Source organism: Pseudorasbora parva, chromosome 24 (genome assembly GCF_024679245.1).
Source record: "Pseudorasbora parva isolate DD20220531a chromosome 24, ASM2467924v1, whole genome shotgun sequence".
Taxonomy (NCBI): domain Eukaryota; kingdom Metazoa; phylum Chordata; class Actinopteri; order Cypriniformes; family Gobionidae; genus Pseudorasbora; species Pseudorasbora parva.
The window spans coordinates 36,526,022-36,543,437 of record NC_090195.1 but is presented as its reverse complement, the minus strand read 5'-3'; the positions used below and the strand labels follow the sequence as shown (position 1 = coordinate 36,543,437).

At 42.2% G+C, this 17,416-nt stretch overlaps 1 protein-coding gene across 1 annotated transcript in view; it reads left to right on the top strand.

Annotated features, from left to right (window-relative positions):
• Nucleotides 1-17,416, top strand: part of si:dkey-225n22.4 (collagen alpha-1(XXI) chain) — an 87,310-nt gene that overhangs the window by 5,901 nt on the left and 63,993 nt on the right. Inside the window, exons 2-7 of the mRNA XM_067435470.1 lie at nt 3,531-3,663; nt 7,663-8,220; nt 10,830-10,995; nt 14,216-14,441; nt 15,611-15,784; nt 15,929-16,006. Coding sequence (XP_067291571.1) covers nt 3,582-3,663; nt 7,663-8,220; nt 10,830-10,995; nt 14,216-14,441; nt 15,611-15,784; nt 15,929-16,006 — 1,284 coding nt within the window. The 5' untranslated portion in view covers nt 3,531-3,581. The remainder of the gene's footprint in view (nt 1-3,530; nt 3,664-7,662; nt 8,221-10,829; nt 10,996-14,215; nt 14,442-15,610; nt 15,785-15,928; nt 16,007-17,416) is intronic.

The window sequence follows — 17,416 nt, the reverse complement described above, 5'->3', positions numbered from 1 at the left end:
ACTATACTGGGGCTTTAGGACCCACACAGACCACAGGGTGAGCGCCCCCTGCTGACCTCACTAACACCATCACTATACTGGGGCGTTAGGACCCACACAGACCACAGGGTGAGCGCCCCCTGCTGGCCTCACTAACACCATCACTACACTGGGGCGTTAGGACCCACACAGACCACAGGGTGAGCGCCCCCTGCTGGCCTCACTAACACCATCACTATACTGGGGCGTTAGGACCCACACAGACCACAGGGTGAGCACCCCCTGCTGGCCTCACTGACACCATCACTATACTGGGGCGTTAGGACCCACACAGACCACAGGGTGAGCGCCCCCTGCTGGCCTCACTGACACCATCACTATACTGGGGCATTAGGACCCACACAGACCACAGGGTGAGCGCCCCCTGCTGGCCTCACTAACACCATCACTATACTGGGGCATTAGGACCCACACAGACCACAGGGTGAGCGCCCCCTGCTGGCCTCACTAACACCATCACTATACTGGGGCGTTAGGACCCACACAGACCACAGGGCGAGCGCCCCCTGCTGGCCTCACTAACACCATCACTACACTGGGGCGTTAGGACACACACAGACCACAGGGTGAGCGCCCCCTGCTGACCTCACTAACACCATCACTATACTGGGGCGTTAGGACCCACACAGACCACAGGGTGAGCGCCCCCTGCTGGCCTCACTAACACCATCACTACACTGGGGCGTTAGGACCCACACAGACCACAGGGTGAGCGCCCCCTGCTGGCCTCACTAACACCATCACTATACTGGGGCGTTAGGACCCACACAGACCACAGGGTGAGCGCCCCCTGCTGGCCTCACTAACACCATCACTATACTGGGGCGTTAGGACCCACACAGACCACAGGGTGAGCACCCCCTGCTGGCCTCACTGACACCATCACTATACTGGGGCGTTAGGACCCACACAGACCACAGGGTGAGCGCCCCCTGCTGGCCTCACTGACACCATCACTATACTGGGGCGTTAGGACCCACACAGACCACAGGGTGAGCACCCCCTGCTGGCCTCACTGACACCATCACTATACTGGGGCGCTAGGACCCACACAGACCACAGGGTGAGCGCCCCCTGCTGGCCTCACTAACACCATCACTATACTGAGGCGTTAGGACCCACACAGACCACAGGGTGAGCGCCCCCTGCTGGCCTCACTAACACCATCACTATACTGGGGCGTTAGGACCCACACAGACCACAGGGTGAGCGCCCCCTGCTGGCCTCACTAACACCATCACTATACTGGGGCGTTAGGACCCACACAGACCACAGGGCGAGCGCCCCCTGCTGGCCTCACTAACACCATCACTATACTGGGGCGTTAGGACCCACACAGACCACAGGGCGAGCGCCCCCTGCTGGCCTCACTAACACCATCACTATACTGGGGCGTTAGGACCCACACAGACCACAGGGTGAACCCCCCCTGCTGGCCTCACTAACACCATCACTATACTGGGGCGTCAGGACCCACACAGACCACAGGGTGAGCGCCCCCTGCTGGCCTCACTAACACCATCACTATACTGGGGCTTTAGGACCCACACAGACCACAGGGTGAGCACCCCCTGCTGGCCTCACTGACACCATCACTATACTGGGGCGCTAGGACCCACACAGACCACAGGGTGAGCGCCCCCTGCTGGCCTCACTAACACCATCACTATACTGAGGCGTTAGGACCCACACAGACCACAGGGTGAGCGCCCCCTGCTGGCCTCACTAACACCATCACTATACTGGGGCGTTAGGACCCACACAGACCACAGGGTGAGCGCCCCCTGCTGGCCTCACTAACACCATCACTATACTGGGGCGTTAGGACCCACACAGACCACAGGGTGAACGCCCCCTGCTGGCCTCACTAACACCATCACTATACTGGGGCGTCAGGACCCACACAGACCACAGGGTGAGCGCCCCCTGCTGGCCTCACTAACACCATCACTATACTGGGGCGTCAGGACCCACACAGACCACAGGGTGAGCGCCCCCTGCTGGCCTCACTAACACCATCACTATACTGGGGCGTCAGGACCCACACAGACCACAGGGTGAGCGCCCCCTGCTGGCCTCACTAACACCATCACTGTACTGGGGCTTTAGGACCCACACAGACCACAGGGTGAGCGCCCCCTGCTGGCCTCACTAACACCATCACTGTACTGGGGCTTTAGGACCCACACAGACCACAGGGTGAGCGCCCCCTGCTGACTTCACTAACACCTCTAGCAGCAGCTCCTGGTTTTCCCAGTTGGTCTCCCATCCAGGTACTGACCAGGCTCAGCCCTGCTTAGCTTCAGTGGGAAACCAGTGTTGGGCTACAGGGTGATATGGCTGCTGGACCATTGAACCTTTTTGAATCATGTCCATGATTGTTCAAATAGCGAGTGCAAAAACCTTTACCAAGCATAACATGTTCTTTGGAGTATAATCAACTAAACTTCTATATAGAACCTTTTAGGAAACGCAACGATGAACTTGATGGAGTCAATAGAGTAATAATGATTGGACATTATGCTCATTTTAAGGCTCATTCTATTAACAGAAGTCTTTAGCAATAGTAGGTTGGTTTTTAGGAATGGGTCAAACGCCTCACAATATAATAATACTGTAACTATTTAATGTTTTCAGTTCATGGTTTGTAAGTCATGTATTTTATTATACTCATAGTCTTGCTCATGGGAGAAACGAAGCTCTTCGAAACTTTTGCCCTGCTGAATGATTGCCTGTCTAGAAGAACTCAAAATGAGACGCTAGTGATGGTCAGAATGTGTAAAAAACAACCAAAAATCATGCAAAAAAGAGCTTTACAAACCAACTGCAATTATCATTTGACAGTGTAACCAATTAAATGTTTATTGTTATGGAAAATGCACAAAAATAGAATTTTCAATTTTTATATGAAATATATATTTTAAAAGCATGTTTTAATCTAAAACTTAGAGCTTTCAGTAAGAGTTTGTTTGGGCGCAGTACCAAACGCTTCCACTAGATTAAATGTAAAGAAAGTCTGACTACTTTTCCCAGGACCATTGAACCTTTTTGAATCATGTCCATGATTGTTCAAATATCAAGTGCGAAAACCTTTACCAAGTTTCACAGGACTCTGATGAAGTAAAAAACTCTAAAACCCCGTCAGAAATGACTGAAGAGCACCAGAGGGTTGGGGATTTCTGGGTTGTGTATTGAAGTTCCAGGTCGGTTTACTGTCTAGCTCATGGTCATATTATCATAATTTGCTTTTGCATCACCACTGTTGAAAATAAAAGTGCTGCATTATACAACGCAATGGGCCTTTCCATCCTTCTGTAGTAGATGTGTGGTCTCAGGAGTGATTGTTTCTGAGTCTCACACCCCTGTGGACGAGTGTATGCACTGATCTGATTGGCCATCCTTCAGTTATTATATAGGCAAACTGATTCTTAGCCAATTAGAATAACTATAGCATCCAAAACAGACACGTTGTATTGTTCTTTATTTAACAGGGCTGTGAAGATTGACACGTGATCCCCAAAGCACCGGAGTGTCCGTTGGGAATGTCGTGGATTTGGAGGTCTTTCCCAGCACTGCTTTTCCTGATGTACTCGCGAGCAGGAGAGGACGATGATATCCGAGCCGGTACTCCTTTCTCATCCCATTTTAAGCAGTGTATTCAGAAGTGTTATTAAGATCATCATGAACTCAAAAAAGACATATTTAGTTGTGTATTATTATAAATTAACAACACAACACAACACAACACAACACAACACAACACAACACGCAGGTGATCCAAAACCAAGAGCCACTAAACATGGGAGACTGCTCAGAATTGTCGTGTTACACCTTACAAGACTTCACAGTGAATGGCAGAGCGAACATGGTTTATGTAGACTGAGGTGATGAGGCTAATGGCACACAGGTGTAAACAATGATGGCTGATGAGTCAGGGCAAGGGATTATGGGTAATGAAGTCCGGAGTGGGGATAAATATTGAGGTGAAGGAGCCCTCTGGTGGCGATCAGAGGGACCCCCAGAGGCCTGATTTGTGACATAAATAATACATTTAATAACAAATATAACTGCAAGCAGCGATTATCAGGGTTCAAGCGTTTTAAAGCCTTTAGGCACAAGCGTAAAAATGTATTTAAAAAAAAAAAAAAAAATTACCCCTTAGATCAATACAGTCAATACCGGTGATTTACCGCAGGAAACATATTTTAACAGCTATAGCGCCACCTATTGTCCGATCTCCATAAACGTTTGCAAGCTTGTTTAGAACCATTTGTCAGTTTTCGTTTAGGAGTTACAGGCTTTTGTGCACACACATTTTCTAAATTAGCCTGTTATAGCAAATCAAAGTGTAAAGTCAACTCTAGAGTCCAGAGAGTTGTATTGCATTGGTTTTATTCAGACTGAGGGAAAAACCTATGACTAGTTTGCAAACGTAGGTTTTTGACATAATTGCTAATATATAATGAACGATTTGATTGGCAGCAGTGGTTCTAGAGGCAAAGTTGTTCAGCATGAGGAGATCTATCAAAGGATATAAATATTGTGTGGATGTGTGTGTCACGTGATTACAGAGGCATACAACTCGTTAGCGCCACCTAGTGGCTGATTTATTTCAAAATTCTTACAGACCTCTAGGGCTATGTGACGAACATGCCCATCAAGATTGGTTCTGATAGGCTTCCGTTAACCTTGTCTAATCGGTGCTCAAACTTCATTGGCCAATGGCAGCCATGTTTTTTAAGATATACCAATGTCCTCATAGACAAGCACATTGGACAAAGACTTAACGATTTTTAAGTCAATCGGACTCACAGGGTGTTTATAGCCATTTTCATGTTTTTTACTGTAATGGCACCATCAAGTGGCCATTCGCCACATATTTTTTTTCCACATTACTGAAGATTGAGCCTAAAATGTTTAATTTCGTTCTTGAGTTATTCTTGAGGCATTTTATAACTCCATCCACTATGAACATCTGGGCGGCCCCAAAGCGACCGTGGATAAAAATGTTGACTTTTAGAGACTCTTTCTGCACTGGTTTGGTTTGAATCGGGCGAAAAAACTTGCTCTAGTTTGCAAAAGTAGGTTTTGGACAAAATTCAAAATGAAAATCTTTCCATGTGGAAATGAGATCAATAATATACGTTATGTCCATCTTGAGCCAAGGATTCCAATGATATAAAAGGAACTTTGAAAACAAACATTATAGGAGTTATAAACAAAATTTAAACGTGTGATCGCTGTAGCACCCCCTACTGGCCAACTGGGGATCCTATCATGTCACCACTCGCGCGTAACGCATGTATCGCGCTCACGCCGCAGGACCTCCAGACGCGTTTCAACGCGCCTTTCCATTGACTTAACATGGAAATCATTCGCTTCAGACGCTCTATTCGCGTCCGGTGTGAACGGACCTTTACGGCTTGGTCTGCACAATCAGTTTAACGGCAGAAGAAAAATAATACAAATCCTTACAATTACAATTCATGAGAATTCAATATGAGACACTTCATGCTTAAAACCCTAAATATAAATAATATAATAAACCCTAAAATATAATGCAACTGCAATGAGCATCAGAGAAGAGATGAAGTTACTCGGACTCAAGATTATTAACACAATAATGATGTGCACCCATAAATCATTTACAATAAACACTGCAATATTACACAGAAAACAAGAATTGTCCATCTAGATTTAAAAGTGACTATAATGTCAGTGATCGCCGCTGAAAAACATTTTTTTTTTTTTGCTTTATTATGTTATTCTTGACAAAATCGTTAGTTTTATTGTTGAGTAAACAGTTGAGTCTCCTGTGCAGTTTGAATGAGAAGTAATGCTTGAGTTCTGAAGGAGTCACTGTCCATTTAGTGCATTTAGTTGGGGACACTAACATTTCCATCTAAGTTATTCAACTAAATATACAAACTAAATTAATAAATTAGCTCCTTTTTAATTCTATAAGCTATAATACTGATCTGCCATCATTGTCTCTCTCTGATAAATTAAAATAAGCTGATAACATCACTGTTACTCCAGAACGACTGTACAGCCAAATCTAATTCTGCTGCAGTATTGTCCTGTTTAACACTGAAGCTGCTCTGACACAATCGGCGTTGGAGAAGAGCGATAGAAATAAAGATGACTTGACTTGGCATTCCAAGCGTTCCATTATGTTCCTCTTTAGATTTGGAAGATAATTGGAGCACTTCTCTCTACACTGCAAAAAACTAAATGCTCTTCTTATTTAGTATTTTGTCTTGTTTCCAGTCCAAATATCTAAAAATTCTTAAATCAAGATGCATTTACTAGATCAGTCAAATTACATGAGATATATTTGCTTGTTTTCTTGAAAATAAAATCTAAATTAAGTGAGTTTCTGCTTAAAGCAGCACTGGGTAACTTTTGCTCTCGGGGTCCCCCTACAGTTGGGAAAAATATTGTCCTCTACTACTGTCGTAAACTCTGTCATCCTGCACCAGGGGATGGGCATTTGTTGACATGAGAACCATGATAGCCCTGAACTAGCGATGAGCGGGACGTCTCATAACCCGCGGGTTGGTCACGGGACCCGCAGGTTGGAAAAAAGCCGACCATCGCTAACACTTCCCCTGAACACTGTTCACATGCGTGTGTTCTGCTCGCGTCGCGCGTGAAAAGTCTTCATCCGGGTACAGTGGCATATGTTTCAGCAAGTCATATGAATATAATTTCATGGGTTTTATTTTTTTCAAATGCCAAATGATTGCGATGCTCACGTTTACAAGCCAGCATCATTACAGTAGCCTATGGTCTATTGGTTACCGTTTATCTATATGATGATACTTCAATTCAATGTTTGAGTGGTAGATAATAACCATAGCAAGCATGCCAGCCGAGTCAGCATCGGTCGGGCACGCCTCCTTCAGCTCACGCCAATGAGCAAACGCTGGTCACATGTTGATCCTCGTCCTGCCTTTAATCACATCACTTTTATGTTTCCTCCAACAAAACCTTTGCTTTCTTATTTTTCTGTGCTGCTTCGGACATGACTATAACATGCGAGAAACAAACGATAGTTGGGCTCACATGTCCGAATGTAAGGAAGATGTGATGGAAGTGACGTATATGCCGTAAAGCAGTCGAGTTTTGTAGTTCTTTTTGTTCTCGGGTTACTACCCGAAACCCGAAGTTTAAAAGTACCATTAAAAACGATTCAGACCCCATCAGGCTATGGCAGACGTGTCGTTCAACCTATTGTAAGTCGATGAATCATCTCAAGAGTCTTGAAAATATATTATGAAGGTTGAAAAATTACCTGGTGCTGATTTAAAACAGGCAAAATGATCTGCCAATGGGGTGAGAAAAATAATCTTATTTCTGTTTGGGACGGAAACAAGATTTCAATCAGAAATACGATATTTTTCTTACATTGGCAGATCATTCAGCTTGTTTTACTCACTTCATTTTGATTTTATTTTCAAGAAAAAATATCATATAATTTTACTTATAGTAAATTAATCTATATTTTAAGACTTTTTATATATTTAGGCTAGAAACAAGTCAAAAATTTGAAGTAAGCAGAGCATTTTTTGCCATGTATTTGGATGTTTGTGGTATTCAGCTCTTGTCCTCGTTCTTCAGGCTGCAGCACGGCTGTTAATGACCTGGTCTACATCATGGACGGCTCCTGGAGCGTTGGAGACGAGGACTTCGAAACCGCCAAACGATGGCTGGTCAATGTCACCAGTGGCTTCGACGTGAGTTCACATTACTCACAAGTTGGTGTAGTCCAATACAGTGACACGCCAAGGCTGGAGATCCCTCTCGGCCTCCACACGACCACTCAAGACCTCATTAAAGCCATTGAGGAGATCAGCTATTTAGGTGGAAATACACAGACGGGCCGCGCCATCAAGTTTGCCGTGGACCACGTCTTCGCGTCCTCGCAGCGAAGTGACGTAAAGAACCGCATCGCAGTGGTGGTGACGGATGGGAAGTCGCAGGACGACGTTATGGACGCCAGCGTTGAGGCGCGAGCTCAGGGGATTAAAGTCTTCGCGGTGGGTGTCGGTACCGAGATCACAACTTCAGAGCTGGTGACCATCGCCAACAAACCAGATGGGGATTACGTGCTTTACGCCGAGGACTACACCAACATCGACCGCATCCGTGACGCCATGGAGCAGAAGCTGTGTGAGGGTAAGAGTCACATGTGTGTGAGCCATCCCATAAACGTTAAAACTAGCCTTGGCAGGACCATCTTCCTGAAATACCGCAGTCCATTCATGCCCAGGGACAAGGAAAGCCACAGAGCACATGGCCAAACCAGAGGCATGATGCCATGGGAGGAACACTGCAAACAACGCTCTTCTTCCTCAGGCATTTAGTCTTGTTTCCAGTCTAAATATCTAACAATTTTTAAATCAAGATGCATTTACTAGATAAGTTGCATAAGATACTTTTGCTTGTTTTGTTGAAAATAAAATCTAAATGAAGAGTTTTTGCTTAAAACAGGCAAAATGATTTGCCAATGGGGTGAGAAAAATAATCTTATTTCTGATTGAAATCTTGTCTCCGTTCAAAACAGAAATCAGATTATTCTCACCCCATTGGCAGATCATTTTGCCTGTTTTAAGCAAAAACTCACTTCATTTTGATATTTTTCCCCAGAAAACAAGATATGTTATGTCATTTTACCTATCTATGCATCTTGATTTAAGAATATTTAGATATTTGGACTGGAAACCAGAAAAAATGACTAAATAAGAAGAGCATTTTTTGCAGTGGAGGAACTGGGAACAGGACGCAGATGTGGCGTGCAGCTGGCAGCTCGGTTTGGCACGGATAGAGTAGTGCTAATAGTGGCAGGAGTCTGCGTTCTCCAACCGAGAGTAATTACTAACATTTACGCTCCGTGTCTTCAGTCACCTGGTGGAGTTTGGGTTACTTCGCCACTGTTGCCTTTGGCTCGATTCGTATGGGTTTAACCTGTTACCTGTCACTCTTTATTTAGCATACATCTGAACTAGAACAGTTGCAATTCATGAATGCTTTGGAATACAGAAAAAAAATTAAAAATAATAATGATGATTACTAAAATATGTAATGGGGGAAAAAGGCAATACATAACGCATGCTAAGTGCCCTGCTACGGTTAACAGGCTGTCCTTTCATACGCCCGGCCCAACGCAAGAGCATCAGTCATTTTTTTATAATTATTACATATCTATTAATAATAAATATAATAACAATTATAGCTGCAAGCATTATTATCAGGGTTCAAGGCCTTTAAGCACATGTGTAAAAAGATAGTTTTATTTAGCAAGCATGTAACCACTTATATCTTAGATGGAAAATACCATTTACAGCCCATGCAGGCAGTTTACCACAGGAGAGATTATAACAGTTATAGCGCCACCTATTGCCTGATCCCCATAAATGTTTGCATGCTTTTTAGAATCATATGTCAGTTTTTGTTTAGGAGTTATAGGCTTTTGGCTACCCAAAGTGTACTGCATTGGTTTTATTCAGATTGAACGAAAGACCTATGACTAGTTTGCCAAAGTAAGTTTTGGACAAAATTCAAAATGAAAATCTTGAACTTGAGTCTACGACAAACGTTATAGGAGTTATAAACGATTTCAAACGTGCGATCGCTGTATTGACCAATTGGGGATCCAATCATGTCAATCTCTCCCCAAATTGAGGATGACCAAGTTTCAAGTCTCTAGGCCTTATGGCTGCACAATCAGTTAATAATAAAAATCCCTTCATGCTTGAAACCCTAATAAAATATAATGCAACTGCAATGAGCATAAACTCCAAATCCAAAATGGTAGAACACATAAATTAAAAAGTACTATTAAAAATAGTTAAATCTTATTAATGCTTTATGCTGTTAGAGTATTAGACACTTACCAACTCGAAGATGTAATTGTATGAAGTAAGTAATTGCAGGGTTACCGGCGTAACGCAAGTGTGTTCTGCTAGTTTCAGCCTGACATTGTAATTTTAAGGATTTTGTAATTGTAACCAATGCAAATAACTTTTGCTTGTCTAGTAAATACCTTTTGTTTTAAGAATTTTTAGATGTTTTGACTAGAAACAAGACAAAAATACTGAGTAAGAAGTATTTACTAGACAAGCAAAAGTTATTTTTTCCTTGTTTTGGGAAAAAATAACTCAAAATGAAGAGAGTTTTTGCTTAAAATAAGATAAATAATCTGCCAATGGGGTGAGAAAAATAATCTTAATTCAAACAGAAAACAAAATTATTTTACTTAAAACAAGACAAAAATTTGTACTTGTCTAGTAAATGTTACTATTTATTTTTCTCACCCCAGATAATTAATTGGCAGATTATTTATCTTATTTTAAACAAAAACTCTCTTAGTTTTGAGTTATTTGTTTCCAAAACAATAATTTTAATAGTATGTTTCTTGACGTAAGAATTCTTAGATATTTTGACTAGAAACAAGAAAAAAATACTAAATAAGAAGAGCATTTTTTGCAGTGCATGTTTGCAGAATGGGATGTTCCCTTTACATTTGCATCACCAAGAACAAACATTTTAAAAGATTTAAAAAGAAAAACGTGTACAATAGTTTTGTGATAACTTTGGAATATGCTTTCAACCATTCCTGGGAATCAGCTGGATTGGGCATGACTATTATATTTAGTGCAGTCTCATACTGATTGAATGACGTGAGACAGGATTAAAAAATTAAAGGGATCTGCTGGTTTGAAAGCTTAAGATGCAATCCTGCAATCTGTGTGTGGTTATATGTTTGGACTGATGTGTCTCTGCAGAATCGGTGTGTCCCACGCGTATTCCTGTGGCGTCCCGTGATGAGAAAGGCTTTGAGCTGATGTTGGGCATGAAGATCCATCAGAAAGCTCAGAAGATCCAGGGCTCGTTACAGTCAGAGGCAGCGTACCTGATAGACAAGAGCACCGACATCACTGAAAACACCAGGTTTAAACCTAATGATCATTTTCATCATCGCAGTCGGTATGGGGAAAGCTAAAGTAATGCATTACAGTATCGCATTACTCTCTAAAAAAGTAACTATTTACTTCGGTTAGTTTGGTTTGTTAGGTCCGGACCAAAAAACAAAACCAAAGCATGTAGTCCTGGTCCGCTTAGCGTTCACACTGGCATTTTTAACAGCGAAAAAAAAAAAGTTAGCGAACCAAAGGCTCAGGGAGACGCTCACAACCTGATTGGTCGGCTTATATGACGTCGGAGCTGCCTACTGAACACTCAGAACAAAGCTGTGCTGGATTACACGCGGTCATTTTATGCGTTTATATGGTTTTATTTTTACCAAAAATCCAAAAGGTGTGCATTATACCGACACCTAGATGAACACTTTACAGTCAGTTTTATACAAACGCGCATACCAATGTTGTGTAACTTTGGAGACGGTCCCTACATTTGCGAATCTCGAACGTCAAGCCAACTTTATGCCAGTCATATCAGATGCGCTATGGCTCTGCGGTGTTTGCTTTAAACTATTTTCGCTGCTGAAAATAGGCTAGAACTAAAACATTCAACAGTATGCTGAATGAATCTCCTGCGTGTATCGCGGCACGTTCATCTCTGCTTTGAGTGCAGATTACAGTGAGTGAGAGCGCTATGAACAAAACTCTGGTTTATCTGAACGCATCTGATTATTAGACATTGCATTCATAAACTCACTAGAAACACGTGTGATAGGTTATAATGCGCAACGCGATTATAACAGATGGCTTTTGAGAAGCCTGTAATAAGTAGGTGACTAGCAACAGCGACGTGAGTGAGTGATTGTGTTACACGCCACAGCCGAAATACACCAAACAAACGGCGGGTGTTAATGTCAAGCCCTGATTATTATTCCTTAAATGTCACCCTAGTCGTGTCTGAACGTGTTAGTTTGTCTTTGGCTCAAGCTTCACGATAGAGGTGGACAAAGTACACAACTCTATTACTTGAGTAAAAGTAAAAGTACTGCTGGTCAAATATTACTCCGTTATAAAAAAGTTATAAAATAGTTATAAGTTATAAATAAGTTATAAAAACAGATTTTTACTGGAGTAAAAGTACAGAAGTATTTGTTTTCAAAAGTACTTAAGTATCAAAAGTAAATGTCCTTCTTTATGTCGCCGCATTATTGTATTATAGTTGTATAAATGCACATTATGCCATCATGGTTTAAGCCAGTCAGTGACGCTCCATCTGACACACTAGCAGACGACTAACTTAAACTCATTTAAATACTTGTAGAAACGTTACAAAGCTGCTGTCACTTTAAGGCCGAATGCACGGATCCAATACACTGATACACATCTGATATTCTCCAGCTTTACTCTTCTCTTTCTCCCAGACGTTTATATTTTTAATATTTTATAAGACATGCCATATGTATGCCAACTAAACTAATTTTGATTCTGATTTTGTTTTTGTTTTTAAACTGAAACATACTTTCAAAGTATGGCTATGGGTGCACACACTGTGCCTGAGAACCGTCTTCTTCCATTTTGCTATGAACTGATCAGTGTTCAAAAAACTGTCTGAAACAACAACAACAAAAAACCTTTTAAAGAAGAAAAAAATCATCCGCTGACTTTCAAAGCTGCGACAGAAACGACTTTCCACTTTGAGGACCTTGATAGAAATGTAGTGGAGTAAAGAGGACGATATTTGTCTTTCAGATGGAGTGAAGTTAAAGTCATAAGTTTCCAGAAAAATTAATACTCCAGTAAACTACAGATACTCAAAAAGTGAACTTAAGTACAGGACTCGAGTAAATGTACTTAGTTACTGTCCAGCTCTGCTTTACGATATTATTTCCCAGACGTAGGTTTGGTATTGAGGTCAAAGTCCACTTGCCTTGCGTTCGCAAACCGTCACAGATTTGAAGTGTTTCCTCTATTACAGTGACTTTATTCTGGCATGTTCTGCTGCAGGGTGACCAGAGCTTCTTCGATTCATTTTCCATCAGGACTTTTGTAAAAGCCAAAATATGGCCACGGCTCAGATTTTAGAAGGCTGGAAATCTCCCGGTGCTGTCACGGCCTTCTGTCATTTCTTCTCATTCAGAAAACAGCGCTGTGTGCTGCGCGCCGGCACCAGACTGGATAGGATTTACCTCGAGTTTTCAAAATCATCATAATCATTGACGGTTTTAATTAAATTTAAACGATATTACTAACCGTCAGTACATTTTATTGTGGTTTATCATGAAATCGGTAATCGTTTCATCCCTACTATAGAGGTTTTCATTTTTTATTTTTATTTTATAGTGCCAACAAGTGGCCAATTGCCACATACTTTTTCATGCGACCACAGACCGAGCCAATAGATTCGTTTACTAAGTTTGGTGAAATGATCTCATTCAGTTCAAGAGGGATAGCTGTTTCAGTAAAAGTGGCCACGCCCACTTCAAATTGTTAGGCGTCCTGCCACAGACGTGAATCTAACTTTTGGCTTTTTTGATAATTATTGACAATCAGACGCAAGAGAATCTTGCTGCACACGTTTGGTCTGCAACAAACAGTGTAGGGGTTATGAGCGATTTAATACTTTTAAACGCTGTAGCGCCACCATCTGGCCGATCAGGCGGTGAGAGTACCATACCTCAACGTTTCAAGTCACTACGACTTACGGTTTGGTCCAAACATTTTCAGGTTTGGAAATTCTAACAATTACAAGAGAGTTTCTGCGCTACGCTCTTGAACCCATCATAACAACTTTAATTTCTATAGTGCCTTTAGAAGAGCTTCTTAAAGTGCTTTACAAGGTAGAAATACAAGGACAGTACAAAATAAATCAACAATAATACAGTGGGGGAAATAGTATACACTAATGGTGTAATAATGAAACTCAAGTCCATATCACAATCACTGACGGACCCTTTCTCAACACCAAATCCTGCATATTTATATTAAACTATATTTAGTGAACAACAATAGCCGTTATAAAAGACAAAAGGAAATAAACACATTCAAACAAAAGCGGCGCTCTAGTACAGGACTTAGATAAATACTGCCTAAACATATCAGACTTAATTTCCCCTTAACCCGAATCCATTGCTCTGGAACAAGAAATAGATGAATAATTAAAAGATTGTCCAAGATTATGTTTTTTATTGCGCAAATCTAATCTATTATACATATTCATCTTACTAACAGAAGTCTTTAAAATTGTTTTAAAGGGAAATTTTCCCAGAAGGCCTCCCTCCCTCCTATGTGTTTGTGTCGACTGTGAGGCTGAAAGGGCCGTCCAGCCGGGAGAAGTTTGACCTGTGGAGGGTTCTGTCTAAAGATGGACAGATTCAGGCCGCGGTCACTCTGAGCGGACTGGACAAATCCGTCACCTTCTCCACCACGGACATGTTAAATGAGGAACAGAGAGCTACGTTTGATGCTCAAGGCATTGAGGTTAGTGGAATATAGCAGCAACATTCTCATATTACACTGCTAATGCTGTTTTTGTGTAGCTGCATAAAAGTTTATGAATAAATCATCTGTAGCATATATAAAATCCTCAGTTGAGCTCTCTGTTGTGCCGTATATCGAGTAAAACGCTTCTCAAACAAGAACAAATGGAGGCGGGGCTTGAGTTTGTCCATTGCACTGAAGAAATCCTCTTCTTATTTAGTTCTTTTGTTTTTGTTTCCAGTCCAAACATCTAAATATTCTAAAATCTAGATTCATTTCCTAGATAAGTAACATTACATAAGATATTTTTCCTTGTTTTCTAGGGAGAAAAAATCCAAATGAAGTGAGTTTTTGCTTAAAACATGCAAACTTATCTGCCAATGGGGTGAGAAAACTACTAAGTAAGAAGAGCATTGTTTGCAGTGTACACTAAAACTGACAACACATTGAGTTACAATTAAATGAGCGTTCCCTATAGTGCCGTATATCGAGTGAATCGCTTCACAAACAAGAGCAAATAGAGGCGGGGCTTGATTGTGTCTGTGGGGATCTGATTGGATGGCTGTGGTTTGCTATTGGCCGATCTCATGTGAGTGACAGGTGGCCCCGCCCTCATCATAGGAGAAGAGAGGAAGTTATTCTGACTCAAGATTATTAACACAATAATGGTGGATAATTCAGAATAAACTGCAATATTAGTTACAAAAAATAGAATTGTCCATTTTTGATTTCATAGTGACGTTAAAGAGAAGTTGCAGCACACACACACACGTTTAGGTGGAAGAATAAAGCAGAATTAAGCTGCCTTATGACATTTCCTTTTTTTGCATTAGCTGCAATTTCCTGTTCAAAGTCCCACTAAAGCTGCTCACTGATACATTAAAATAATACAATCCTCAGAAGCTTTTCATATTCTCTGAGTTCCTGCAATCATCATCATGTACCTGTTTCACTTCTTCTTTGCTCTTAATGTCAAAACCAAGTGCTTCAGCGATGTTTCCTGCCTAATGGAGCCCTTCCCCTCCATCTCAGCCCCTCATTCATGCAGAACAGCCTGTTTGGGAAAAATGTCTGACATTTTTGTCAAATGAAAAGCAGATCTTTGTGCAATCCTTTAGTCTTTATTCATCCTTTCAATGCATCCCGCCCCGTTGTGAAATATCTCGCAGGCTCTTTTCGATGGAAGCTGGCACCAGCTGAAGGTTCTGGTCAAGCCCAGACGGGTCACCTGTTTCCTGGATGACCAGCAGATCCAGGATGAGGCTCTGGAAACGGCCGTGCCTATTTACATCAACGGGAAAACTCAGATTTCCAAGCGCTTTGGCTCTGACGCTACACTTCCTGTGAGTTTAGCCTTCTGTTGTATAACCGAACACTGAGACTTCTTTATTCTGTGGCTGTTTCTAAAGTGTTCCGGGTCGGATTCGTGTGCCGGCTTGTGTTAGAGATGCCTGGATGTTGTTGTTTTTGTCATTTGTCATTGACAGACAGAGGTTCAGAAACTGAGGCTTTATTGTGACCCACATCAGAGTGAGAGAGAGACGGCCTGTGAAATCTACTCTGTGGTAAGAACTAAAGGAATTGCATTAATTTGATTGGCTGTGGGGTGGGAATGGGTCTTTTTAATGTTATGACCAACAATATCTATAGAAATATCTTAAATATGCCAGATATACTTCTTACACTCATCTAAAGGATTATTAGGAACATCTGTTCAATTTCTCATTAATGCAATTATCTAATCAGCCAATCACATGGCAGTTCTTCACTGCATTTAGGGGTGTGGTCCTGGTACAGACAATCTCCTGAACTCCAAACTGAATGTCAGAATGGGAAAGAAAGGTGATTTAAGCCGTTTTGAGCGTGGCATGGTTGTTGGTGCCAGACGGGCCGGTCTGAGTATTTCACAATCTGCTCAGTTACTGGGATTTACACACACAACCATTTCTAGGGTTTACAAAGAATGGTGTGAAAAGGGAAGAGCATCCAGTCTGCAGCAGTCCTGTGGGAGAAAATGCCTTGTTGATGCTCGAGGTCAGAGGAGAATGGGCCGACTGATTCAAGCTGATAGAAGAGCAACTTTGACTGAAATAACCACTCGTTACAACCGAGGTATGCAGCAAAGCATTTGTGAAGCAACAACACACACAACCTTGAGGCGGATGGGCTACACCAGCAGAAGACCCCACCGGGGACCACTCATCTCCACTACAAATAGGAAAAAGAGGCGACAATCTGCACAAGCTCACCAAAATTGGACAGTTGAAGACTGGAGAAATGTTGCCTGGTCTGATGAGTCTCGATTTCTGTTGAGACATTCAGATGGTGGAGTCAGAATTTGGCGTAAACAGAATGAGAACATGGACCCATCATGCCTTGTTACCACTGTGCAGGCTGGTGGTGGTGGTGTAATGGTGTGGGGGATGTTTTCTTGGCACACTTTAGGCCCCTTAGTGCCAATCGGGCATCGTTTAAATGCCACGGCCTACCTAAGCATTGTTTCTGACCATGTCCATCCCTTTATGACCACCATGTCCCCATCCTCTGATGGCTACTTCCAGCAGGATAATGCACCATGTCACAAAGCTCCAATCACTTCAAATTGGTTTCTTGAACATGACAATGAGTTGACTGAACTAAAATGGCCGCCACAGTCCCCAGATCTCAACCCAATAGAGCATCTTTGGGATGTGGTGGAACGGGAGCTTCGTGCCCTGGATGTGCATCCCACAAATCTCCATCAACTGCAAGATGCTCTCCTATCAATATGGGCCGACATTTCTAAAGAATGCTTTCAGCAGCTTGTTGATCAATGCCACGGAGAATTAGGGCAGTTCACAGGGCAAAAGGGGGTCAAACACAGTATTAGTGTGTGCTCCTAATAATCCTTTAGGTGAGTGTATATATAATTGTGTATACTTTAATTTTTTTAAGATATGAGAATGTTCCTGTTCCCTTTTTTGACACTAATTTAA